The 27,170-nt window shown below is 46.0% G+C and overlaps 1 protein-coding gene across 2 annotated transcripts; it reads right to left on the bottom strand.

The window, feature by feature from the left end:
- Positions 1-4,511: 4,511 nt before the first annotated feature.
- rps14 (ribosomal protein S14) lies at positions 4,512-18,417 on the bottom strand. 2 transcript variants are annotated; one of them, XM_063053052.1, is made up of 5 exons: positions 18,352-18,417; positions 13,457-13,606; positions 11,452-11,613; positions 6,780-6,856; positions 4,512-4,627 (listed from the first exon to the last, which is right to left on the bottom strand). In XM_063053052.1, the coding sequence occupies exons 2-5, from the start codon at positions 13,603-13,605 to the stop codon at positions 4,560-4,562; spliced, it is 456 nt and encodes a 151-aa protein (XP_062909122.1). In that variant the 5' UTR covers position 13,606; positions 18,352-18,417; the 3' UTR covers positions 4,512-4,559. The 2 variants fall into 2 exon arrangements, with proteins under 2 accessions (XP_062909122.1, XP_062909121.1); XM_063053051.1 differs by having other exon boundaries at positions 18,346-18,394.
- Between the last annotated feature and the right edge of the window lie 8,753 nt (positions 18,418-27,170).

The following is a 27,170-nucleotide window of genomic DNA, read 5'->3' as shown; positions in this document are numbered from 1 at the left end:
CACGGGTGATGCCAACAGGCTCAATAGACTGATTAGAAAGGTTGGCTCTGTTATTCAAGTCAAGCTGGACACACTGGAGGCTGTGCCCTACAAAAATCCTGGCAATTCTGGACAATGTTTCTCACCCTCTGCATGCCACCTTGGCTGAACAGAGGAGCACTTTTAGTAATAGACCAAGACAACTGCGTTGCTCCAAAGAGCACTATTTGAGGTCATTCTTACCCTCGGCCATTAGGTTCTATAATGAGTCAACCTGCAGCCGAGTAAGTGATGACCCCCTCCTGTTAGACTGTTCATGGTAACTTGCTTTTTATTCTTTCTACTTCTCTTCTAATATTTATATATCTGCACACTTGTAATGCTACTGTGACATTGTAGTTTCCTTGAGGATCAATAAAGTGTCTACAGCCAATACTCTCTAATCCAGCTGAACCCCTTTTACGACTCTCCACAACCTTCCTGTAATTGGGTGACCAGAACTGCACGATACTCCAAATGAGGCCTAACCAAAAACTTTATACAGCTGCATTATGACTTCTAGAATTTTATTAATTTTGTTTATTTAGAGATACAGTGTGAAACAGGCCCTTCTGACAAGCAACTCACCAATTTAACCCCAGTCGAATCATAGGATAATTTTACAATGACAAATTCACCTACTAACTGGTACATCTTTGGACTGTGGGCAGAAACCGGAGCACCTGGGGGAAACCCATGCAGTCACAGGGAGTACATACAAATGTGTTTATGGAGGATGCTGGAAATGATCTCTGAATGCCAACACCTTGAGCTGTAATAGTGTCATGCTAACCGTTACAGTTCTGTACAGTCCCTCTTCTGAGACTGTGCCCTCTGGACCCAGACTCCTCCACCACAGGAAACATCCTCTCCACATCCACCTTATCTAGGCCTTTCAATATTCCATAAGTTTCAATGAGATCCCCCCTCATACGTCCGAGTCCAGACCTCAACCCAATTGAGAATTTTTGGCTGGACTTTTAAAGGGCTGTTCATTCACGATGCCCATGCAATCTGACAGAGCTTGAGCAGTTTTGTAAAGAAGAATGGGGAAAAACTGGTGTCCACATGTGCAAAGCTGATAGAGACCTATCCACACAGACTCAAGGCTGTAATTGCTGCCAAAGGTGCATCTACTAAATACGGACTTGAAGGGGCTTAGTAATTATGTAATCAATTATTTTGTGTTTTATACTTGAAATTAACTTAGATCACTTTGTAGAGATCTGTTTTCACTTTGACAAGGAAGTCATTTTTCTGTTGATCGGTGTCAAAAAAGCCAAATTAAATCCAGTGATTCAATGTTGTAAAACAGTAAAACTTCCTGGGATGGGTGAACACTTTTCATAGACACTGTGCATTAGAGACATCTAAGAGACCAGTAGAATGGCACATCGATGATGGAAAAATGGAGAGCTGTCAGAGAGAAGGGATAGATTGATCATGGAGTAGGTTAAAAAAGTTGGCATAACATTGTAGGCCAAAGGGCCTGTGTTGTGCTGTACTAGACTGGGGTACAGTGAAAAGTTTGTCTTGCATACATACTGTTTATGCAGATTAATTCCTAGACTTGACAAGAGTGTACAAGATGGTAAGAGGCATAGAGTGGACAGCCAGACTTTTTCCCCAGGGTGGAATAATACAAAGCAGCATAATTTAATATAAGGTGGGGTATGTTAGAGGTAATGCCGGGGGCGGTGGTAGAGGTAAATAGTTTACTAGTTAACCTGGTTGTGTTTGCTGTAGAATAGACAAACTCCCTGCACCATCCTCCACTTGAAAAAATAATCCAAGTATGTAAATGTCAATGATTTTCTTGAGGGCATACTCAATAAATCTATAGAATAATAACCATAACAGAATCAATGAAAGACCGCCCGACCTGGGTGTTCAACATGAGTGCAGAAGAATCAAACTGTGCAAGTACAAAAAGAAATAAACAATAATAAACAAACAAAAATAATGAGAACAGGAATTCTACAGATGCTGGAAATTCAGGCAACACACATCAAAGTTGCTGGTGAACGCAGCAGGCCAGGCAGCATCTGTAGGAAGAGGTGCAGTCGACGTTTCAGGCCGAGACCCTTCGTCAGGACTAACTGAAGGAAGAGTGAGTAAGAGATTTGAAAGTGGGAGGGGGAGGGGGAGATGCAAAATGATAGAAGACAGGAGGGGGAGGGATAGAGCCAAGAGCTGGACAGGTGATAGGCAAAAGGGATATGAGAGGATCATGGGACAGGAGGCCCAGGGAGAAAGACAAGAGGATGGGCAAGGGGTATATTCAGAGGGACAGAGGGAGAAAAAGGAGAGTGAGAGAAAGAATGTGTGTATATAAATAAATAACAGATGGGGTACGAGGGGGAGGTGGGGCCTAGCGGAAGTTAGAGAAGTCGATGTTCATGCCATCAGGCTGGAGGCTACCCAGACGGAATATAAGGTGTTGTTCCTCCAACCTGAGTGTGGCTTCATCTTTAGAGGCCGTGGATAGACATGTCAGAATGGGAATGGGATCTGGAATTAAAATATGTGGCCACTGGGAGATCCTGCTTTCTCAAAAATAATGAGAACCTGAGATGAAGGTTCTTTGAAAGCGAGGCCATTGGTTGTAGGAATATTGCAATGATGGGGAAAGTGAAATTGAATTAAGTTATCAGCTTTGATTCGAAAGCCAAACTCAGACAAGTAATACGTTTTACTGGACACTCCAACACAAGAAAGGTCAAATGCCCAAAATACATCATCTCACACTTCCCCCAGTTGAGTTCGTAGCCCCCACGTCCAGGAAGGGGACGTTTTGAGGGAACATTGACCAGCCCCTGAGGGGTCAGCAGCTTCAAGTTCCTGGGTATCAAGATCTCTGAGGATCTACTCTGGGCCTAATATTTTGATGCAATTACAAAGAAAGCATGACAATGGTTATATTCCATCAGTTTACTGATTGCATCACCATCTCTCTCTCTCTCTGTTTTACGGCAGTGAGCACCCAGCTTAATGGTGCATTACTGCCACCTTCTGCTCCGGAGTGTGCAATAGACTTACATTCTAAATTCTTCACCCAATCACACACACCCTAACCTACAACTTCATCTTTATCCTCCCATCTTTGACCATCCTAGTACTCTATTCCTGCTTATCCGTCATATCCTATAAAAAACCCCCGTACCGCATCACCATCTGGTGTGGAGGAGCTACTGCACAGGATCAGGAGCAGGAACGAAGTGTAAAGTTGTAAACTCATCCAGCTTTATCAGGGGCACCAGCCTCAAAGACATCTTCAAAAGTCGCCATTACTCAGGATTACTCTGCACATTACTGACAGATGCTTTAGAAGTAGCTTCTTCCCCTCCGATTCCCAAACAGTCCATGAACACTTATTTTGCTCTTTGCACTATACATACATAAATTTTATTAAAGATACAGCACAGAATAGGTCCTTCAACTTGATATGTCTTTGGAATATGGGAGAAGATCCACACATTCCACAGGGAGGAGGTAGACTTCTTACCAAGGATGCCGGGGTTGAACTGCAATTCTGTTATTTACTGCACTGCGACCCCAAAACAATTTTTGCATTGTCAGTGATAATAAACCCGATTGTATCGATCCTATTGTTAATTAATACTATACGTCCTGCTCCTGTGTATCAGCCATATCCCTCATACCTGTCCAAAAGACTTCAACGCCACCAAACTGCTCATCACAATTGGGAACCAATTCCGGGAACCTACTGGATTTTTATTCTATTTCTTATTGTAACGTTATCCACATTCATGGGCTAGCTCCCATTCCTCAGCAGGCAGGCAAATGCTCTTAGCTACTGGTATTTGTGTACACCAGGCAGGAATCAGAGTGGCTAGTTTACTAGGTTACCTTCTTGTCAGCTTGGAACAGTCGCCTCTGACCTCTCTCGTTCAAGTGTTTTCACCCAGAACTGCCATTCACTGGATTTTTTTTGCACCATTTGCTGTAAACTCTAGACCGTTGTGTATGAAAATCTCAGGAGATCAGTTTCTGAGATACTCCAACCACCCCACCTGGCACCATTCCACGGTCAAAGCAAAACACACAAGATGCTGGAGGAACTCAGCAGGTCAGATAGCACTTATGGAAAAGAGTAGACAATTAATGTTTCAGGCCGAGACCCTTCATTGGGAATGACCTGATGAAGGTTCTTGGCCTGAAACGTCGTCTGCCTGACCTGCTGGGTTCCTCTAGAATTTTGTGTGCACGCTTTGGATTTCCAACATCTGCAGATTTTCTCGTTTGTGATTCCACAGTCAAAGTCACTTAGCTCACATTTCTTTGCCATTCTGATTTTTGGTCTCAACGACAAATGAACCTCTTGACCAGGTCTGCATGCTTTGGTGAATCCAGTGGCCATCACCTGACTGGTGGATTAGATAATTTGCAGTACCGAGCAGGTGTACAAGTGTACCCAATAAAGTGACTACAAATTGTACTTCCGAGGAGACAGGAATTAAAACATACCAGAGTTATTAACAGAAATGTTTATTAATTATACTGTGAGGGACGTAGATTTTCTACAAGCGGCGACCACGGCGACCTCCCTTCCTGCGAGTGCTGTCCGAGGGGATTGGAGTGACGTCCTCTGCCAAAGAACAGTAATGTGGTTAATGCCAATAGATACAATCAGAACATTACTGTCACACACCCCACACAGTGAAACCTTTAGCATGCCACCAACACAGATGATTGCACCACAAGAGAAAGGAAAAGAATGAAGAATAAAATGTTAGAGTAAGTGCAGGTAGATAATAGGGTGGAACATCACAATGAGGCAGTCAAGTGTCCATCTAAGGGACTGTTCAATAGTCTGATAACAGTGGGGTGGAGGGAGCTGCCACTGAGTCTGGGGGCACAAGCTTTCAGCTTTTGCATCTTCTGCCCAGTGGGGGGGAGGGAGGGAGAAAGAAAGTCCAGGGTGGTTTGGGTCTTTGATTATGCTGGCTGCTTTTCACCAAGAAGCACTGACAGGGTCGACGAAGGGAAGCACTAGAAGAGAATACTGGGATCCACCACTTTTGATGGCAATTTCTTGTTGTCACACGTACCGAAGTACAGTGAAAATCCTTTGCTTTGCATGCCATCCATACAGATTGTTTCATCACAACATCATTAAGGTTTTACAGGGTAAAACAGTAACAGAATGCAGAATAAAGTGTTACAGTTACAGAGAAAGTGCAGAGCAGGATGGGGGTGGAAGGAGAATGGCAGGAGAGAGAGTTGAATCACCACCTAATAATCCACTGAGGTTGGGTGAGGCTGGAACTAGAAGTTATAGGTTAAGGGTAAAAGGTGAAATGTTTAAAAGGATTTGGAGGGGGAACTGCTTAAATCTGAATTCCAGATTCACCACCCTCTGGCTAAAGAAATTCCTTCTCATCTCTTCCCTTTTCTGAGGCTGTGCTCTCAGGTCCTACTATAGGAAACATGCTGTCCACATCAACTCTATCTAGGCTTTTCAATATTCAATAGGTTTTGCCCAGTCATCAAACAGTGATCATATATTAATCCTTTCACTCTCATGACCCTCCTCAGGACAAATTACTAACCCTTTTGTCTTCAGACAGTGGGAGGACATCGGAGAAAACCCAAACGCTCTCAGAGAGAACGTACAAACTTCTAACAGACAGCGACAGGAATTGGTGCTGTAAGTTGTTACATTAACTGCTCCACTACCCTGCCTACTCGGATCAGAACACATCTGTAGGCATTAGGGGAGAGCCAGCGGTCACTGCCCCTCCCTCACTGGCCTTACTGTGATGGTGGTGGCACTTGGGAAAGCAATTTCTACAGCTGTGATTTGGCAAAAAGTGGGAGGCCAATTCAAGGTTGTTTATTGTCATTTACGAGTGCAAAGGAAAATGAAGTGATTGTTACTCTGGAACCAAGGTAGCATTAAAAAGCACAATAAGCTCCCCAAGCCATAATAGTGACATGTTAACCACCACACTACCATGTCACCCTGTACACACATACGACTGGCTTACATACAGTCTGATTGTATGTACATCAAGTCATGCTTGGTGCAGGAGCATCTGTACATAAGGTGACTGATGAAAGTGACTCTTGGCAAGAGTAGCAGCAGGGCAAATGAAAATACAGGACAATAACTGTGCCAGTGTAGGTGTGAAGTGTAAAGTGACAGTGAATGAGCGGTGAGGGTCTGTGCAGAGGAGTGTGTCAGCATGGGTATGAGGTGTGGAGAGTCAGTGAATGAGGGGATGAAGGGGGTGGTGAGGGACTGTGGAGAGGAGAGTGTCAGTGTGGGTATGAGGTGTGGAGAGTCAGTGTAAAGTGACAGTGAATGGGGGATGAGGGGGTGGTGAGGGATGGTGGAGAGGAGTGTGTCAGTGTGGGTATGAGGTGTGGAGAGTCAGTGTAAAGTGACAGTGAATGAGGGGATGAAGGGGGTGGTGAGGGACTGTGGAGAGGAGTGTGTCAGTGTGGGTATGAGGTGTGGAGAGTCAGTGTAAAGTGACAGTAAATGGGGGCGGATGAAGAGGGTGGTGAGGGACGGTGGAGAGGAGTGGTTGAAGTGGATGTAGAGGTGTTGAACAGCTTTATTATTTGGGGAAAGTAACTGTTTTTGGGTCTGGTCTTCCTGGCATGGATGCTCTGTAGCCTCCTCCCTGATGGGAGCAGCACAAACAGTCAGGGGAGACAGACGACACCCTCAGCAGCTGGGCGCAATTCCCCGGCACGGAATCCGGTGTCGTCTGGTGAATGCGCCCACTTACCAATACGCCCGATTTTCATCCCAGATCGAGCTAGGGCTCTCAGGGCCGACTGTGCACCCGGTCCAGGGGTTTTGGTCCTAGGAGGAATTAGAAAATACTTTTGTCAGGCATCTGTCGATAACCTCACTGCTTTTTCTCTTTTTGCACTACGATATCTTTTATATGGAAATTTATTGTATTTCTGGGTATTTCTGGGAAATTTCACACTTAATGTTTTACACACAATGTTTAAGAACAGCTTCTGTCCCTCAGCCATCAGATTTCTGAATGGTCCATACACCTATGAACACCAACTATTTTGGCTGTTTCTTACATTATTTGTCTATTTTCTTATTTCTTATTATAATTCATAGTGTATTTTATGTATTGCACTGTACTGCTTCCACAAGACAAATTTTGCAACATACAAAGTGCTGGAGGAACTCAGCAGGTCAGGCTGAGGAAGATGGAGAGGAATGGACAGTCGATGTTTTCTCCCCAGGATGAAAGGTATTGGCCTGAAATGCCTACTGTTTATTTCCCTTCATAGATGCTGCCTGACCTGCTGAGTTCCTCCAGCATTTTGTGTGCGTGTTGCCCTGGAGTTCCAGCAAATGCAGAATCTCATGTTTAGAATTTCACAACATACAACATGTCAGTGGCAATAAAACTGATTGAGCTGGACATACCAAGGAGTTTGTGCATCTCTACTGGTGTTATCAAAGTGTTGATTATAACTTGGGGATGAAGCATTGTGTCCATACAAAGTGCCCAGTCTCACGGACCGCATCAGAGCCAGGTCTGCAAACTCCCTTCTGACCCTTTTACTCACGCTGTAAGCCAGCAGAGCTCTTGGCCTCCATGTGTGGCCAAGTAACTAAGCCCATCGCAACAGCTTCAGCTAATAGGAGAAAAGGCGACAGCATCTTAAAACAAGGTCCTCCAGGCAGATGGGGCACATCAGCCGTGGCTGACAGTCCATGTTCCCTCTAATTTTTTTTTACAGCTGTGCAAGCCAACCATTGCTCTGAGCAGGAAGTTCTTATACCGCCTGAAAACTGCGGCACATTATATAAAAGAAAATGCCAGCTCCGCGGCAACAAAGGCTCCGTGTGCAGGAGCATTTCAGTTACTGAGTGGCTGCGTATACGCGGAGCTTCGCGGGAACAGTGCTGCCACTTGTAAGCTAAAAGTTATTGATGGAACGTATTTTTGCCTTTCTCACCGAGGTTCTTTCCAAAAGGTCCAGACCTTCTGGGACTGAGCTAAGGTGGGTGGAGATTCAATATTTACAGCTGGCCTGCTGATGTCGGTATTTGAGACAGTACACTGACTTTGCATGAGTTGTCCCTGCTTGTGGTTTGGAAGAATTGTTGGCTGAATTTCCCACCTCTGAACAGAGCCCAGAAAACTGTTTTCCTAAACGAATTTATTTTCCTGCAATTTTTAACCAAACCACATCATTTCCCCCACAGCCAGCTGTTTTCTTAAAATACAGAGACATACAGGCCCTTCTCCAGGCAGACGTGAAAACAACCAGTCTGTTGGGCCTCTGGTTTGCACGTCTCTGAACACAGGTTTAGTGTGGAAGGTGGCTGTGCTGATGTGCGAGGAATGGCTTGAGCAACCTGCCACCATCAACTTGTACCTGACATGTTATGCTGAGTAGATTGACAACACGTACCCAACTCATCTCCTAGGGTTGCTGGCAACAGTACCCCAGTGAATCCAGGCCTTCGTAGAACACAGAACATTACATCACCGTACAGGCCTTTGGCCCATGATGCTGCGCCGACATTTTAACCAACTCCAAAATCAATCTAACCCTTCCCTTCCACACAGCCCTCCATTTTTCTATCATCCATGTGCTTATCTAAACATCTCTTAAATGTCCCTAATGTACTTGCCTCTTCCACCACCCCTGGCAGTGCATTCCACACTCTCCACTCTCTGTAAAAAAAAATCCTATCTCTGACACCCACCCCACTTTGTATTAGTTATTTCCGCCCTGGGAAAATGTCTCTGCTGTCCACTCAGTTGATATCTCTCATCATCTTGTACACCTCTCACCCTCCTTTGTTCCAAAGAGAAAAGCCCTAGCTCGCTGAAATCTCCTCTGCACCCTCTCTAAAGGCTCCACATCCTTCCTATAACGAGATGACCAAAACTGAACACAATATTCCAAGTGTTTTCTGATGAAGACCAACACATTATACACCTTCCTTTGTGGGGTCAAAGTTGATCCGCAGCCCTTTGGAATGGGATGCCTGAGGACTAGCCAGATACAGACATCGACAGTTGGTCATAGCCAGTCACCTGGCATGGAAACAGGCTCTTCGGCCCAATTGTTCCATGCTGATCCAGATTCCCATCTATACTAGTCCCATTTGCCTGCATTTGGTCTGTCTCCCTCTAAACCAGGGGACCCCAACCGTTTTTTATACCATATACTCCTAGCCCTAACCAAAGGGCCTTTGGACTCCAGATTGGGAACCCCTGCTCTAAACTTATCCTAACCATCAGGGAGGCTACAGCAGGCCCACCAGACTCAGAAACAGTTACTTTCTTCAAGCAGCAAGGCTGAACAACACTCCCACCACTACCCTTCACACCCCTCAACCATCACTGCTTTACGTCTGAGACTGTTAACACACACCATCCCTCAGAACCCTTCAACAGTATGTACGTGACCTACCATCCCTGCCAATGGCAGTTCTGGTTGACAAGGATAGTGTGAAACGACTTTTTTTTAAGGCAGGGGGAACGACAATCTCAGCACCATACAGCTGAGATGTACCTAGTCCTGCATTTAACAGAGAGCGCTTCACATCAACCGTGAGGACTCCATTGCAGAAGCAACGTTAAAGGTAACTTCAGACCACAATTAGCTTGCATTCCATGCACTGTGTAAAAGCAATTAATAGTGAAGCATTATTGAAGAAGTTATATACTCTGGCCAGGTGGCGGGACGGAGATATGTCTCTACCAAAGGAGGTGTAAGGCGTTCCTTCCCTCAGCTAGCCTACAGGTCATCCCTGAGCTAGGTGTAGCACCTGCTTAGTCCCCCATCTCTGATCAGGGTTACATGAAGCCATTGGATCAGGTGGTGGATGGTCAGATAAGCATCACAAGTCCTGGTTATGCGACCACTGACGTCAGCCAGACAACCTCAAGAGTAATGATAATGGCTCACCCGTCTTGCAAAGACACTGCCCAGAAGGCAGCAATGGCAAACCACTTCTACAGAAAAATTTTCCAAGTACAATCATTGTCTCGAGACCATGATCACCCACATCATACGACACAGCACATAATGATGATAATATTCAGGAGAAGCAGAAATGCAGAAGATCTTAGCCAGTCAAACATCTGTGGAAAATCATACTTTGTATGGTCGAACTTAAAGGCAGACTAAGATCAGTGGCAGAATTCCTTGCTGTGTGGAGGAAGAGAGGGACCTTGGGGCCCAAATTCAGACGACTCAAAGCTGCCACGCAAGCTGATAGGGAGGTTAAGGTGGTGTATGATGTGTTGGCCTTCATTAGTCGGGGGGTGAGTTCAAGAGCTGTAAGATAATGTTGCAGCTCTATGAAACCCTGGTTAGACCACAGAGTGCTGTGCTCTGTTCGGGTCACATCGTTGATGTGGAAGCTTTAGAGAGGGGGCAGAGGAGATTTACAAGGATGCTGCCTGGATTAGAGCATGTCTCGAGGAAAGGTTGAGTAAGATAGGGTTTTTCTCTTTACAGCAAAGGAGGATGAAAGGTGAAATAGTGAACAGCCATGGTAGCAATGACTAATACACGAGGGTATAAATTTAAAGGTGATTAGAGACAAGTATCAAGGAGATGTCAGAGAGGTACTTTTTTATATAGACTGTGTGGAACACACTACTGGGGCTGGTGGTAGAGGCAGGTACATTAGGAATATTTAGAGACTTGGGCACAAGAATGAACAAGGAGTATTAATGGGGAAGTTATACACTCTGGAGCAGTTCTGCCCTCTCCCCACATGGGGATTCACTAGCTGAGCGAGCTCCCCCAGCTCTGTTCTCATTCTGCAACTTTGTTTTGATACTTCCAACATTATCCCCAGCCTACCTCCCCCCCCCCACAACCCTCCATTTGGTCACACACCACCTCCCTTTATTTCCCCTTTCCTATTCTGGCTTCTTTCTGCCCCTTTCATTCCAACTCCATCACGGGCACTAGCCTCCCCAGCCGTGAAGACATCTTCAAAAGGCGATGCCTCAAGGTGGCATCTATCATTAAGGACCCCTCCCCCCATTACGCAAGACATGTTGTCTTCTCATTGGTATCATCAGGGAGGAAGAACAGGAGCCTGGAAGACACGTTTTCTGTATTTTGAATTACTACATTTTATTTATATACATATTGCAACACATGATAAAACATGTAACAATTTTACGATGTTTTGCAATGTACTGCTGCCACAAAACATATTTCACGACATATGGCAGTGATATTAAACCTGATTCAAATGAAGGGTTTCAGCCTAAAATGTCAACTGCTTATTCCCCTCCAGATGGTGATTGACCTGCTGAGTTCCTCCAGCAATTTATGTGAGATGGTTTAAAGGCTTTTTTTAAATAAGAGATTACAACTAACACTCACTGACCAAGCTAGGGTAAGTTTGAAAGTGCAGTGCCCCCCCCCCCACCCCGAGTTACTGACCTGTTGCCGCCAGTGGCTCGCAGCTTGATGTGTAGAGCAGTGATGCCCAGCTCCTTGCACCTCTGAGACACATCCTGAGCCGCCAACATGGCAGCATACGGGGAGGACTCGTCCCTGTCGGCCTTCACCTTCATCCCACCCGTGACGCGGCAGATGGTCTCCCTGCAACGAGAAGGCAGCTGGGTCACAACAGAGATTCAATGAGCCCAAACACATACACCAAGAAAAACTTATTTGCTTTAGTTGAAGTTCATTGTCATCTGACTGTACATATGTACAACCCAACATTCCTCCAGACCACAGCTACACCCACAAATCATATATCACACACAATACATAAAATAAAATATTACCCCAAGTTAATACAATATAACTCAAACTGCATGTCGTGCACAGCCCAGGTAAACAGTAAACAGCTCGCTGTCCTAGTGATGAGACCTCAGTGGTGGCAGGGTATTCATCAGTCTCACAGCCTGAGGGAAGAAGCTGTTACCCAGTCTGGCAGTCCTAGTCCTGATGCTCCTGTACCTCCTCCCTGAGAACAGTGGGATCCTCCCTAATCCAACAATCCCAGGCTGCTGGAGAAGCCCACATCCCGGATTCTGAAGAGACGTGAAAAAGTGGATGCAGAGAGGTGTTCCCCTTCAATGGAGTGGCACAGGAGCATAATATTTCACAGCGCCTGCGATGGGATTTCAATTCCCTCGCTATCTGTAAGGGTTTGTACATTCTTCCCATGACTGCATGAGTTTCTTCTGGGTGTTCTCATTTCCTCCCACAGACCAAAGTTGTACGGGTTAGGGTTAATAGGAAGCAGGAAGCATGGCGACACTTGTGAGATGTCGATGCAAATGAGGCATTTCACAGTGACAAATAAAGCTAAGCTTTATCTTTGCTTTCTGGATCACATCAGTGAGAAGAGACCAGGTCGTGTTTCTAGTGATTTGGATGTGCAGGAACCAAAAAAGTGAATGCTAACTTTTTTTTTATTCCTGCTAAGGAAAACTACCCCTCTGCATCCAGCTTGTTTAATCACTGTCTGGTACAAAGGGGCCACTACACACAATCCGAAAAAAATTGTAGGAAGTTGCAAACTCAGCCAAATCCATGATGGGCACTGGGCTCCCCAACATCCAGGACATCTTCAAAAGGCGACATCCTTCATTAAGGACCTCCATCACGCAGGAAATGCCCTCTTCTCATTGTTACCGTCAGGGAGGAGGTACAGGAGCCTGAACACCAACACTCCATGTTTCAGGAACAACTTCTTCCCCTCCGCCATCAGACATTGAGCCCATGAACATTTACCTCCCCCTCCCCACCCTTTTTGTGCTCTCTTTAGATTTAATTAACCTTCATCTATCTTATTGTGATTCAGCTTTTTCTATTATGTATTGCAAAGTACTGCTGCCTCAAAACAACAATTTTGACAAAATATGCCAGTGACATTAAACCTGATTCTGTCAAGCTCTGCGCTGAACAATCTCGAGCAGAAGCTTGGAAGCCTTGCCACGGAGACAGAGACAGCTGCGTAACCTGGCTTCAGCTGACCCCTGAAAGGGAGTGAGGGACAGCTTGCTCTGTGCCTAACCATCTATAGCGCCAGCACACAGACCTGCAGAGGAACAGCTAACAGGAATGTACGAGATCCAGCGTCCCTGTCAGCCAGGGTTACTGGACTGACAAGGATAGTAAGAAAACAAGTTCCTCTCTGCAGGGGGAAACGACACCCACAGCACTGAGCAGCTGGGATAAAGCTGATCCTGCAGTCTGAACACTCCACATAATCCTCACCGGCATCCATCCTTACATCTACTGGTAATGTTAAACACCACACTCGGTTCACAATCTGGTCTTGCGCTGGGTTCTAGGGCACTGAGCACAGCGGAGCGCTCACCAATTCCCCTCCTATCCCCACAATGCCCAACCCGGTGTGTACCTCCAGCTGCCGACACCCCATGTTTACCCCACTATGGTTGCCGAGACTGTGACATCAGTTACTCACTTGCCGGACAGGTCCGTTACGTGGACAAAGGTGTCGTTGAAGGAAGCAAAGATGTGGCAAACTCCAAATACATTCTCCCCCTCAGCCACCTGTGGTCCCAAACTGATCACCTGCTCTTCCTTCTTCTCCTTTCCTTTTCGGGGAGCCATTCTGAAAGAAAACAGCACAATAGCAATGTAACGGGGGCTGTGGAAGAGAATACGGATACAGAACGTGTATCCTTCACACCTAAAGGTGGCACATAAACACTGTACACAATAAGGTCTCATTAACAGTAACACCAGAGCAGAATGACTATTAGCACCAGAATCAGGAGAAACTCCCATAGACCCACAGAAACAGGCCATTCAGCTAATCAACATGCTGACCCATGCTAGTCCCATTGGCCCTTATCACTCTAAACCAGGGGTTCCCAACCCTTAAACGTGGTCACCAACCCCTGCTCTAACCCTTTCCTATCCGTGCAACTTTTTCATTTTGCGATTGCATCTGTGTCAACCCCTTCCTCTGGCAGCTCACTCCACCTACCTCTGTGTTAAGTTGTACCTCAGATCCTTTTAGATATTTTCCCACTCTCTTTTCATTCAGATTTAATTCCCTCTGTCCAGGAAAAAGTCTGAGTGCATTGTCCTGACGTATACCCCTCATACACCTGTATCAGGTCACCCGTTGGGAAGCTATCTCCTTCCATGTGACCAGGAATGAAGTCCACTCTGCCCACCTCTCCCAAACAACTCAGGCTCGAGTCCCAGCAACAGTCGTAACTATCTTCTTTGCCCTCTTTACAGCTTATTGACTGCAAAACAGCAAAGGGCAATTTACAACACGTACGGCAGCGTCTATGGAGAGGAATAACGAGCCGACGTTTCAGGCTGAGACCTTTTATTAGGACTGGGAAGAGTCTCAGCCCAAAATGTTGACTCTTTATTCCCTTCCATAAAGTCTGCCGCATGTCTCCAGCATTGTTTATAGTGGGAAATGCAACTCACCGAGCCTCACTGCAGTCCAGGCAGATTAATCTCTCTCCACATTTCACACCAAATCTCTCCTTTAAATATATTCAGCAACTTGACCTCCAGACTAGACTGAGAACTCCACCAGATGACCGATCTCACAGCTCAAAGCTAAATCCTCTTTATTTCAAGACTGAATTCTGGTTGTAGACACCACTGCTAAGGGAAACCTCTCTGCACGCAGCCTGCTGAGCCCTGTGCCGGACAGTCTACAGAAGACTGCAAACCTTGTCTCAGAGACAGAGAGTGCTGTGTAAAGAGGCTTCAGCAGACCCCTGAACAGAAGTAGAGAGGCAGCTCACTCTGTGGCCGACCGTCTGAAACGTCAGCATCCGAGTGTCAATGCGGTTAGGCCATGGGTGAACAGGTAACAGGAGAGTACGTAATCCAGCGTCCCTGCTAGCCACGGTTACTGGACTGACAGGGATATGAAGAAAAGGAGTGCCTCTCTGTCGGATGATGGATACCCAGAGCACTGAACAGCCTGGGCAGAACCCATCCTGCATTTAAGCCAGAGCACCTTCAATGGTCTGGTCAGAAGCTGAGATATCCCACTGTGTGTGAACTTAATTTTAAATGGCCTTCCAGCCCAACAAGCCGATCACATCTATGTGACCATTAACCCATGTCTTCGGAACGTGGGAGGAAACCGAAGCTCCCGGAGACCTACAAGGTCACGCGGAAAAACGTACAAACTCCTGCGGTAGAAATTGAACTGTGCTTTAACAAAAAATTGAAAGCTCCCACTGAACCCCCAGTAGTTTTATTTAGTAAAATAGATATTGGAAGACATTGAGGTCGAATATGTTCAGGTGAGAGGGGGAAGTTTAAAGAGAATGTGCGCAGACTGCAAATGCTGGAAGAACTCGGTGCATTAGCCAGCATCTATGGAACTTGTCTGTCGGTCAGTCCTGATGAAGGGTCTTGGTGCGAAACATCAACTGTGTACTCCTCTCCATAGATGTGAGTTCCTCCAGCAGGCTGTGTGCATTTCCAGCATCTGCAGAATCTCGTATCAGGGTTCCAGGTTGAAACACTGCATTCTTTTGTTTTACACCAGGGGCTCCCGACCTTTTCTTATGCTATGGACTCCTACCATTAACCGGGAGGTCTGTAGAGCGCAGGCTGGGAAGCCCTGGTTTGGAGAAGCCGCGGTGCATGGAACAGGTTGCCAGGGGTGCTGGTGGAAGCAGATGCGACAGAGAAATCTAACAGGCCTTTGGTTAGGCAAATGATTCATATCCCTCTATCCAGTATTATTCATGGCAGGCAAAAAGAATTAATTAATGCTCTGTTAGCACATTATAGGCCATCAGGCCCGTTGGTGTGCTGTGCCATGTTTCAGCTCTAATTGCACTCCTCCTTCCCCTTAACTGCTCAAACTGAGGTTTGGTGAGACTAGAGCTAGAGTAAAAAGTGAAATGTTTAAGGGGTCATGAGGGGGGACTTCACTCAGAGGCTGGTGCAGGTGTGGAATAGGGTTCCAGTGCAAATAGCGGATGCGAGTTTGACTGCAACCTTTAAGAGAATGGTGGGAGGGGTTTGGACAAGGTGTAGGTTGATGGGACTAGGTTAATAACAGTTCAGTACGGTCTAGATGGGCTGAAGGGCCTGTTTCTGTGCTGTAGTTCTCTACTACTCTAAATGTTCAGGTACTGAGCCAGCATTATAAAGACTAACTTGTCTCACAGAAGCTGGTGATCACTGATTGCCAAGGGTGTTCCAAACTACAGATACAGGAAATCTGAAATATACATGTATACACACACACCACAAACATCCACCATAACTGATTCCTCAACCCTATTAACTCTTGGTGAAAGCATGGTAGTTACAACCTCTCCATTCCTTCAACCAATTACCTTAAAGTTCTGCTCCCTGACTATAAACACTTCCCAATAAGCTGTGAGGTCCTGTCAACATCTCTCAACTTTAGAGTCCCAGTCTCTCCATGATGGTCATAATGACCACTTCTCATTGCTAACATCAGGGAGAAGGTACAGCAGCCTGAAGACACACACTCAGTGATTTAGAAACACCCTTTTCCCCTCCGCCATCAGATTTTGGAACGGAAAATGAAGCCATGTACACTACCTCACTACTTTTTTGTAATTTAGAGTGTTTTTTATTACTAACTCCACTACAGACAGTCCCAGGCATATGGCTGTGAAAAGATGTTCAGGCATGGAGCTAGAACCACATCCCAAAAAAACCCCAGGTTACAGAAGCTCCGAAGATCTCTCCCCATGGGAGAGGAAGGATCTTTGAAGATGGACCACACCTAGTGATGAGTTGAAAGACTGGCCCAGGACAGAACACTCTGCCTTAACATGGCCACAAACACAAAGTTCACAAGATATTCCAGTGATACCAAATCTGATTCAGCTACAGAAGAAGGAACCTCTCCTGGTTGTGCTTTCTCCAAAACTAATCTCCTCTCCCAAAAACATCCTCATATATCTCAACAAACTTTCTACTGGTAAAACATCCATATGGATGCCAGGTACAGGAATTACAAATCATTGCACAAGATATCATCCCACAACAGCTCTGACAACCTGTGCCCACACCAAAACATCCAATTTACCTCCCTTAACCTCCTTGTCTACCTCTCCAGCAAGGTTCTGCAAGTACCTGTAGGTTCCTGTAGGTTCGTTTGCTGCATCACTCCACACATGGTAACAACTAATGCGCTTATCCACACATTACAACTGCGATTCCCAAAGCCATTTGGAACATTCCAGAGGTACAGGAATCATCCCTCTTCATCGTGGTCTCAAATAATTGACCACTGATTCCAGAGCCACACCTCACTGTTTCTCCTTCTCTACATCAGTCCAGCCAAGTTCTTCAGCATCAGGGACCACAGTTCTCTCTGCCCCTAATGTCAATCTCATGTTTAAAATGACCCCCGGCAAAGTTATTCAAATAGATAAGTACAGACACGGCTCACTAAAAACTACAGACCAATTCTGTCTTCTGCCCCCTTCCTTTCCAGTCCTGTAGGGTCTCAGCCCAAAACTGACAATGTATTCACAAAATAATCTGCAGATGCTGGGGTCAAAGCAACGCTCACAACACGCTGACAATTTATTCTCCTCCATAGATACTGCCGGACCTGTCAAGTTCCTCCAACATTTTGAGTGTGTTGCTCTGGATTCCCAGCTTTGCAGAAACTCCTGGGCTTTTGACATGTGGCCATAGAAACAGACAGGAGTCTACTCTCCACCCTCATCTCACCTTCCCTTCATCCACACAGTGACACCCTCTGCCCCATTAAATTCCACTGCCCGTCTCTCCCAGCCCCGGGTCAACCTCCTCAACCCCAACACTCCACTGCATCCCACGATCCCTCTCCCCCATCAAGTCCTCTCTCTCCCCCCCCCACTTCCTGACCCACTCCTCAGACTTTAACCTGGTCCCAGTAGAACCCTCAGTCCCTCCGATCCCGTATTCCCATCCTCCGTCCCCCTCCCTTCACTGAATTCCACTCTCGCTCCCCACCACCCCCCCCGTCTCTCTCTCTCTCCCCCCCTTCCCTCCCTCCCCACGGACACGGTACCGGTCCCGATACAATACTCTCGGTCCTTCCGATCCTTTATCTTCCTCCATCCCTCTCTTTTCCTCCAAGCCACCGGACCCGGCTCTAAACTTCCCTCCATCCCTACCCGCCCCTCTCCCACCCCGCCGCGACAACCGAGGCCTGCGGCCCAGCCCAGCCCGCGGGAACCCTCCGCTCAAAATTTCGCATCCAGCCGCGGAGAAACCCAGCAGGATGAGAAAGGTGGATGAGCGCGGCTGCCGCAGGCGGCCGATGGGTTCCCGATCACCGCTACCGCCGCCGATGGACGCAGATTCGGAACGGCCGATTGCTACCTGCACCTTGTCTCACGGAGCAGCGGCCAGAGAGGGAGTTCAGGGGTCACCGTGCCGCATAGACTCACGGGAGCAACACCCACTACACCCTGCACTCGCTCAATATTCTTCAGTTTCAACTCAACAGCTTTCTTTAGGCAAGTTTACATTTGCTTTACCCTCGACTTAAATAAAAATTAAATTAAATGTAAATCTTAAATCTCCGGATTTTAAACTGCCCCACACAAAAATGGCCCTCGTTGCGGGGCAGGGCGGGATAAGGAGCTGCGGTGAAGCACCAACCATCACAGCAGCAAAATACAATGTTATCTGCTTATTCCTTAGAGTCAGGATATCAGGTTTAATATTACTGTCATTTGTAGTGAATATTGTCCTGCCGAAAGGTTTTGGCCCGAAACGTTTCCATAGATTATGTCTGGCCTCCTCCAGCATTTTGTGTGTGTTGTGGAGAGGGCTTTAAACCAAATAGCAGCGGGGTCGGTGCAACAGATTGGAGAAATGTGGATAAAGATAAGGTAAAAAAACGAAAACTAATAAAGAGTAAGGATGGAGTGCAGAAAAGGATATCAGGTAATCTGGAAGGATAGGCTGGAAGGTAGCACTCTTAATTAGGATGAGATCAGGGCGATAGTGAGAGATGATATAAGATCGAAGGAGCAGAATGCTGAATCCATCTGGGTAGAGATTAGGAATAGGCATCCGTTAGCCTCATGGGACCATGGATTTGCATCTTGGAAGGTTTCCAGGGTGCAGGCCTGGGCAAGGTTGTATGGAAGACCGGCAGTTGCCCATACTGCAAGCCTCCCCTCTCCACGCCACCGATGTTGGCCAAGGGAAGGGCATTAGGACCCATACAGCTTGGCACCAGTGTTGTCGCAGAGCAATGTGTGGTTAGGTGCCTTGCTGGCTCAGCCAAGGCTCGAACTAGCAACCTTCAAATCATTAGACAAATGCCTTAACCGCTTGGCCACGCGCCAAGGAATAGTGAAGGGATAAAAAAATCACTGGTGGGAGTTGTCTGTAGGCCACCAAATAATAACATTACAGTGTTATATCTGAGGCTTTCAGGAGGGGCAGGACTGGCAGCTTAACGTTCCAGGGTTCTGATGTTTCAAACATGATGGAGGTGGAGGCAGAGGAATGAAGGGTGGGGAGGGTTGGCATTGCTAGTCAGGGAAAATGTTACAGCAGTGCTCAGGCAGGACAGATTAGAGGACTTGTCTACTGAGGCCATATGGGTGGAGCTGAGAAACAGGAAAGGTATGACCACATTAATGGGGTTGTACTATAGACTACCCAATAGTCAGTGAGGATTGGAAGAGAAAATCTGCAGAGAGATAGCAGACAACTGCAGGAAACATAAATTTGTGATAGTAGGGGATTTTAATTTTCCTCTTATTGATTGGGATTCCCATACTGATAAAGGTCTAGACAGGTTAGAGTTTGTAAAATGAGTTCAGGAAAGTTCTCTAAATCAATATATAGAGGTACCAACTAGAGAAGATGCAATATTAGATCTCCTATTAGGAAACGACAAGAGACAGAAGTGTGTGTAGGGGAACACTTTGGCTCCAGTGATCATGACGCCAATAGTTTCAACTTGATCATGGATAAAGATAGATCTGATCCTCGGGTTGAGGTTCTAAACTGGAAAAAGGCCAAATTTGAAGAAATGAGAAAGGACCTAAAAAGCGTGGATTGGGACAGGTTGTTCTCTGGCAAGGATGTGATTGGTAAGTGGGAGGCCTTCAAAGGAGAAATTTTGAGAGTGCAGAGTTTGTATGTTCCTGTCAGGATTAAAGGCAAAGTGAATAAGAATAAAGAATGCAAACACGAGGAAATCTGCAGATGCTGGAATTTCAAGCAACACACATAATAGTTGCTGGTGAACGACACACATAAGGAACCTTGGTTCTCAAGGGATATTGAAACTGATAAAGAAGAAAAGAGGGATGTATGACATGCATAGGATACAGGGAGCAAATAAGGTGCTTGAGGAGTATAAAAAGTGCAAAAAATACTTAAAGAAATCAGGAGGACTAAAAGAAGACATGAGGTTGCTTTGACAGTCAAGGTGAAGGATAATCCAAAGAGCTTCTACAGGTATATTAAGAGCAAAAGCATAGTAAGGGATAAAATTGGTCCTCTTGAAGATCAGAGTGGTCGGCTATGTATGGAACCAAAAGAAATGGGGGAGATCTTAAATGTTTTTTTTTTGCGTCTGTATTTACTAGGGAAACTGGCATGGAGTCAATTGAAATAAGGCAAACAAGTAGTGAGGTCATGGAACCTATACAGATTGAGGAGGAGGAGGTGCTTGCTATCTTGAGGCAAATCAGAGTAGATAAATCCCCAGGACTTGATAGGGTATTCCCTCGGACCTTGAAGGAGACTAGCGTTGAAATTGCCAGGGCCCTGGCAGATATATTTAAAATGTCGGTATCTACGGGTGAGGTGCCGGGGGATTAGAGAATGGCTCATGTTGTTCCGTTGTTTAAAAAAGGCTCTAAAAATAATCCAGGAAATTATGGGCTGGTAAGTTTGACGTCGGTAGTAGGTAAATTATTGCAAGGAGTACTAAGAGATAGGATCTACAAGTATTTAGATAGACAGTGGTTTATTAGGGAGAGTCAACATGGCTTTGTACGTGGTAGGTCATGTTTAACAAATCTATTAGAGTTTTTCGAGGAGGTTACCAGGAAAGTGGATGAAGGGAAGGCAGTGGATATTGTCTACATGGACTTCAGTAAGGCCTTTGACAAGGTCCCGCATGGGAGGTTAGTTAGGAAGATTCAGTCGCTAGGTCTACATGGAGGGTATGCTGGGAAGGTCAGATCACAACCTGGTGCATCTAAAACCCTGCTACGTGCCTCTGGTGAAGAGTAAACCTGCAACCTCGAGGACAGTGAGGAAATGGTTGGAGGAGGCTTATGAGGCGCTCCAGGGTTGTTTTGAGATGACAGACTGGCAGGCACTCTGTGAGCCACATGGAGAGGATATTGATGGGCTCACAGAGTGCATCACTGATTACATCAACTTCTGTGTGGACTGCAATGTTCCGACAAGAACTGTCCTTTGTTATTCAAATAACAAGCCATGGGTAACAAAGGACATTAAGGACATCCTGAATGCTAAAAAGAGGGCGTTTAGAGATGGAAATAGGGAGGAGCTGAGGGCAATACAGAGGGACCTGAAAGCCAGGATCGGGGAGGCTAAAGACAGGTACAGGAGGAAGCTTGAGTGGAAACTCCAGCAGAACAACATGAGAGAGGTCTGGAGGGGGATGAGGACCATCACTGGGTTCCGGCAAACTAGCAACAGAGGAGCTGAGGGCAGTGTGGACAGGGCCAATGAACTTAACCTGTTCTTTAACAGATTTGACATTGTGGCCCCTGTCCATCCCCCATCTGTTGTCAGCCCCCAACCAACACATGTTCCACTCTCCCCTCCTACCCCTCCTCACAGTCCCCCACCCTGCTCTCATGACTATACCCCTTCCCCTTCCCCACACGAAACCACCACGGTGGGCTTCACAGCTCTACAGGTGAGAAGACAGCTGAAACATCTCAACCCAAGCAAGGCTGCAAGATCGGATGGTGTCAGTACTAGGGTGCTCAAAGCCTGTGCCCCTCAGCTATGTGGAGTACTTCGCCACGTATTCAACCTGAGCCTGAGGCTCCGGAGGGTTCCTGTGCTGTGGAAGACATCCTGCATCGTCTCTGTGCCGAAGACGCCGCGCCCCAGTGGCCTCAATGACTACAGACCGGTGGCATTGACCTCCCACATCCTGAAGACCCTGGAGAGACTTGTTCTGGAGCTGCTCCAGCCTATGGTCAGGCCACACTTAGATCCCCTCCAGTTCACCTACCAGCCCCGACTAAGAGTTGAGGATGCCATCGTCTACCTGCTAAACCATGTCTACGCCCACCTGGACAAGCCAGCGAGCACTGTGAGGGTCATGTTTTTTGACTTCTCCAGTGTGTTCGACACCATCCGCCCTGCTGTGCTGGGGGAGAAGCTGACAGCGATGCAGGTGGATGCTTCCCTGGTGTCATGGATTCTTGATTACCTGACTGGCAGACCACAGTACGTGTGCTTGCAACACTGTGTGTCCGACAGAGTGATCAGCAGCACTGGGGCTCCACAGGGGACTGTCTTGTCTCCCTTTCTCTTCACCATTTACACCTCGGACTTCAACCACTGCACAGAGTCTTGTCATCTTCAGAAGTTTTCTGATGACTCTGCCATAGTTGGATGCATCAGCAAAGGAAATGAGGCTGAGTACAGGGCTACGGTAGGAAACCTTGTCACATGGTGTGAGCAGAATTATTTGCAGCTTAATGTGAAAAAGACTAAGGAGCTGGTGGTAGACCTGAGGAGAGCTAAGGTACCGGTGGCCCCTGTTTCCATCCAGGGGGCCAGTGTGGACATGGTGGAGGATTACAAATACCTGGGGATACGAATTGACAATAAACTGGACTGGTCAAAGAACACTGAAGCTATCTACAAGAAGGGTCAGAGCCGTCTCTATTTCCTGAGGAAACTGAGGTCCTTTAACATCTGTCGGATGATGCTGAAGATGTTCTACGAGTCTGTGGTGGCCAGTGCTATCATGTTTGCTGTTGTGTGCTGGGGCAGCAGGCTGAGGGTAGCAGACACCAACAGAATCAACAAACTCATTCGTAAGGCCAGTGATGTTGTGGGGATGGAACTGGACTCTCTCACGGTGGTGTCTGAAAAGAGGATGTTGTCCAAGTTGCATGCTATCTTGGGCAATGTCTCCCATCCACTACATAACGTACTGGGTGGGCACAGGAGTACATTCAGCCAGAGACTCATTCCACCGAGATGCAACACAGAGCGTCATAGGAAGTCATTCCTGCCTGTGGCCATCAAACTTTACAACTCCTCCCTTGGAGGGTCAGACACCCTGAGCCAATAGGCTGGTCCTGGACATTTCCTTCTGGCATAATTTACATATTATTACATAATTATTTATGGTTTTATATTGCTGTATTTATACTCTATTCTTGGTTGGTGCAACTGTAACGAAACCCAATTTCCCTCGGGATCAATAAAGTATGTCTATCTATCTATCTATTAAGGGTGAAGGGGGAAAAGTTTAAAGGGAACATTAGCGGGGCTTCTTCACACAGAGAGTGGTGGGAGTGTGGAATGAGCTGCCAGATGAAGTGGTAAATGTTGGCTCACTTTTAACATTTAGGAAAAACTTGGACAGGTACATCGATGAGAGGTGTATAGAAGGATATGGTCCAGGTGCAGGTCATTGGAACTAGGCAGAAAAATGGTTTGGCACAGCCAAGAAGGGCCAGAAGGCCTGTTTCTGTGCTGTAATGTTCTATGGTTCTATGGTTCTATGTGCATTTAAGAATGGAACAGCAGTTATCATGGGGGACTTCAGCTTGCACATAGATTGGGTGAGTCAAGTTGGTCGAGGCAACCTTGAGGAGGACTTCATAGAATGCATCTGTGATGGCTTTCTTGAACAGTATGTTATTGAACCTACAGGGAACGTGCAAAGAGACAGGTAAAATTAGTGATCTTGTAGCTAGGGCTCCTCTTGGAAAGAGTGATCACAGTATGATTGAGTTTCCCATACAAATGGAGGGTGCATTAGTTCAATCGAAAACTAGTATATTATGCCTAAATAATGGAGACTACAATGGGATGACGGAGGAGTTGGATGGGGTAGACTGGGAACACAGGCTATATGGGGGAACAGTGGAAGACTTTCAAAGAGATTTTCATGGTGCCAAAAAAAAGTATATTCCAGTTAAAAGCAAGGACAGTAAGGGTGGTGAGAGCCAGCCATGGATAATTAAGAAAATAAAGGAAGGCATCAAACTAAAATCTCGTGCATACAAAGTTGCCAAGAATAGTGGGAAACTGGAAGATTGGGAAAACTTTAAAAAGCAGCTATGAACCACTAAGTGAGCAATAAAGGAAGGGAAGATAGATTATGGAAATAAACCAACACAAAATATAAAAACAGATAATAAAAATTTGTATCATTATATAAAGCAGAAAAAGGTGGCCAAACTGAATGTAGGACAAGAAGGGGGAATTGATATTGGGTAATGAGGAAATGGCTGAAGCTTTGAATGACTGTTTTGTGTCGGTCTCCATGGTGGAGGACCAATCTAATATGCCAAAGAGAGATGTTATGGATGCAATGGGAGGTGAGGAACTCGACACAATAACTATCACCAAAGAGGTAGTGCTGAATAAACTTGTGGGCCTAAAGATAGACAAGTCCCCTGGTCCTGATGGAATGCATCCCAGGGTACTGAAGGAAATGGCAGAGTTTATAGTAGAGGCTTTGGTGATAATTTACCAAAATTCTCTGGACACTGGGCAGGTCCCAGCCGATTGGAAGATGGTGAATGTCACGCCGCTATTCAAAAAAGGATGTAGGCAAAAGGCAGGTTACAATAGGCCAGTTAGTTTAACGTCTGTAGTTGGCAAAATGCTTGAAGCTATCATTAGAGAAGAAATAGCGAGGCATCTGGACAGAAATGGATCCATCAGGCAGATGCAGCATGGATTCAGCAAGAGCAGGTCCTGTGTGACAAACTTACTGGAGTTCTTTGAGGATATAATGAGCACAGTGGATAGAGGGGAACCGGTGGACGTTATTTACATAAGTTTCCAGAAGGCATTCGATAAGGTGCCACATAAAAGACTTATCCATAAGATAATGATACATAGGCATGGATGTATTAGGGGGTGATATATTAGTTTGGTTAGAGGATTGGTTAACCAATAGAAAGAAGAGAGTTGTAATACATGGCTGTTACTCTGGTTGGCAATCAGTGGTGAATGGTGTGCCACAGGGGTTGGTACTGGTCCCGCAAATGTTCATGATACACATTAATGATCTGGAAGAGGGGACTGAGTGTAGTGTATCTAAGTTTGCTGATGATACTAAATTGAGTGGAAAAGCAAATGGTGCAGAAGATATGGAGAGTCTGCAGAGAGATATAGATAGGTTAAGTGAGTGGGCAAAGGTCTGGCAGGTGGAGTACAATGTTGGTAAATGTGAAGGAAGGGAAAATAACAGAGCAGATTATTATTTAAATAGTAAAAATTGCAGCATGCTTCTGTGCAGAGGGACTTGGGAGTGATTGTGTATGAATCACAAAAGGTTGGTTTACAGGTGCAGCAGACTATGAAGAAGGCAAATGAAATGTTGGACTTCATTGCTAGAAGGATTGAATTTAAGAGCAGGCGGGTTATGCTGCTACTGTACAGGGTACTGGTGAGGCCACACCTGGAGTACTGCGTGCAGTTCTGGTCTTCTTACTTGAGGAAGGATATACTGGCTTTGGAGGTGGTGCAGAGGAGGTTCACCAGTTTGATTCCAGAGATGAGGGGGTTAAACTATGAGGAGAGATTGAGTTGCCTGGGTCTGTACTCAATGGAATTCAGAAGAATGAAAGGAGATCTTATAGCAACACATAAAATTATGAAAGGGATAGATAAGATAAGGCAGGAAAGTTGTTTCCACTGGTAGGTGAGACTAGAACCATGGGACATAGTCTCAAGACTAGGGAGAGTAAATTTAGGATGGGCATGAGGGGGAACTGCTTTTCCCAAAGAGTGGTGAATCTGTGGAATTCTCTGCCCAATGAAACATTGGAGGCTACATCAGTAATTATATTTAAGACAAGGTTAGATAGATTTTTACATAGTAGAGGAGTTGAGGGTTATGGGGAAAAGGTGGAGATGAGTCCATGGCCAGATCAACCATGATCTTATTGAATGGTGGAGTAGGCTGAACGGGCCAGATGGCCGACTCCTGCTATTTTCTTCTGTTCAATGTTTAAGGGAAGTTTGGATAGGTACATGGACAGTAGGGATATAGAGGGCAATGGTCCCAGTGAAGGTCGATGGGAGTAGGCAGTTTAAATGTTTTGGCATGGACTAGATGGGCCAAAGGGCCTGTTTCGAGGCTGTACTTCTATATGTCTCTAATAATAATAAATAAATAAGCAGTACATATGGAGAACATGAGATGAAGAGTCCTTGAAAGTGAGTCAAGACTTATGGGAATCTTTCAGTGATGGGACAAGTGAAGTTGAGTGAAGATATCCCCGCTGGTTCAAGAGCCTGATGGTTGAGGGGTAATAACTGTTCCTGAACCTGGTGGTGTGAGTCCTGAGGCTCCTGTACCTCCTTCCTGATGGTTGAGGGGTAATAAATGTTCCTGAACCTGATGGTGTGAGTCCTGAGGCTCCTGTACCTCCTTCCTGATGGCAGCAGTGAGAAGTGAGCATGGCCTGGCTGGTAGGAATCCCTGAAGATGGATGCTGCTTTCCTGCGACAGAGCACCATGTAGATTTGTTGAGTGCTGGGGAGAGCTTTACCAGTGATGGACCGGCCTGTATCCACTACTTTCTGTAGAATTTTCTTTTCAAGAACATTCATAGTAGAACAAAGAAATTGAATAGAATCAGTGAAAAACTACACACAAACTAAGACAGTCAAACAGCCAATGTGCAAAAGAAGACAAACTTGCAAATACTGAGAAAGAAATAGCAATTAAATAAATAATGCCAAGAACCTGAGTTGTAGAGTTGTGGCAGATTTGAGGCCCATCCACCTAAACTGAGCGCAAGGCCGATTTGGAAAGGTCATGTATGGACCAGAAGTGGAGGCAGTGTCCTGGCCCAGAGCGTATTGATGCGATAAGCCCTGGGTCCTAGTATGAAGAACGTCCCGATATTTGGACAATTTAAACGCTGGGCCGTGTCGGGTAAGAGGCGGGGATCAGGTCTGTTCTGTTCACTGCTCTGTGACATTTA

Source organism: Mobula hypostoma, chromosome 7 (genome assembly GCF_963921235.1).
Source record: "Mobula hypostoma chromosome 7, sMobHyp1.1, whole genome shotgun sequence".
Classification (NCBI taxonomy): domain Eukaryota; kingdom Metazoa; phylum Chordata; class Chondrichthyes; order Myliobatiformes; family Myliobatidae; genus Mobula; species Mobula hypostoma.
This window is presented reverse-complemented; position numbering and strand designations above follow the sequence as displayed.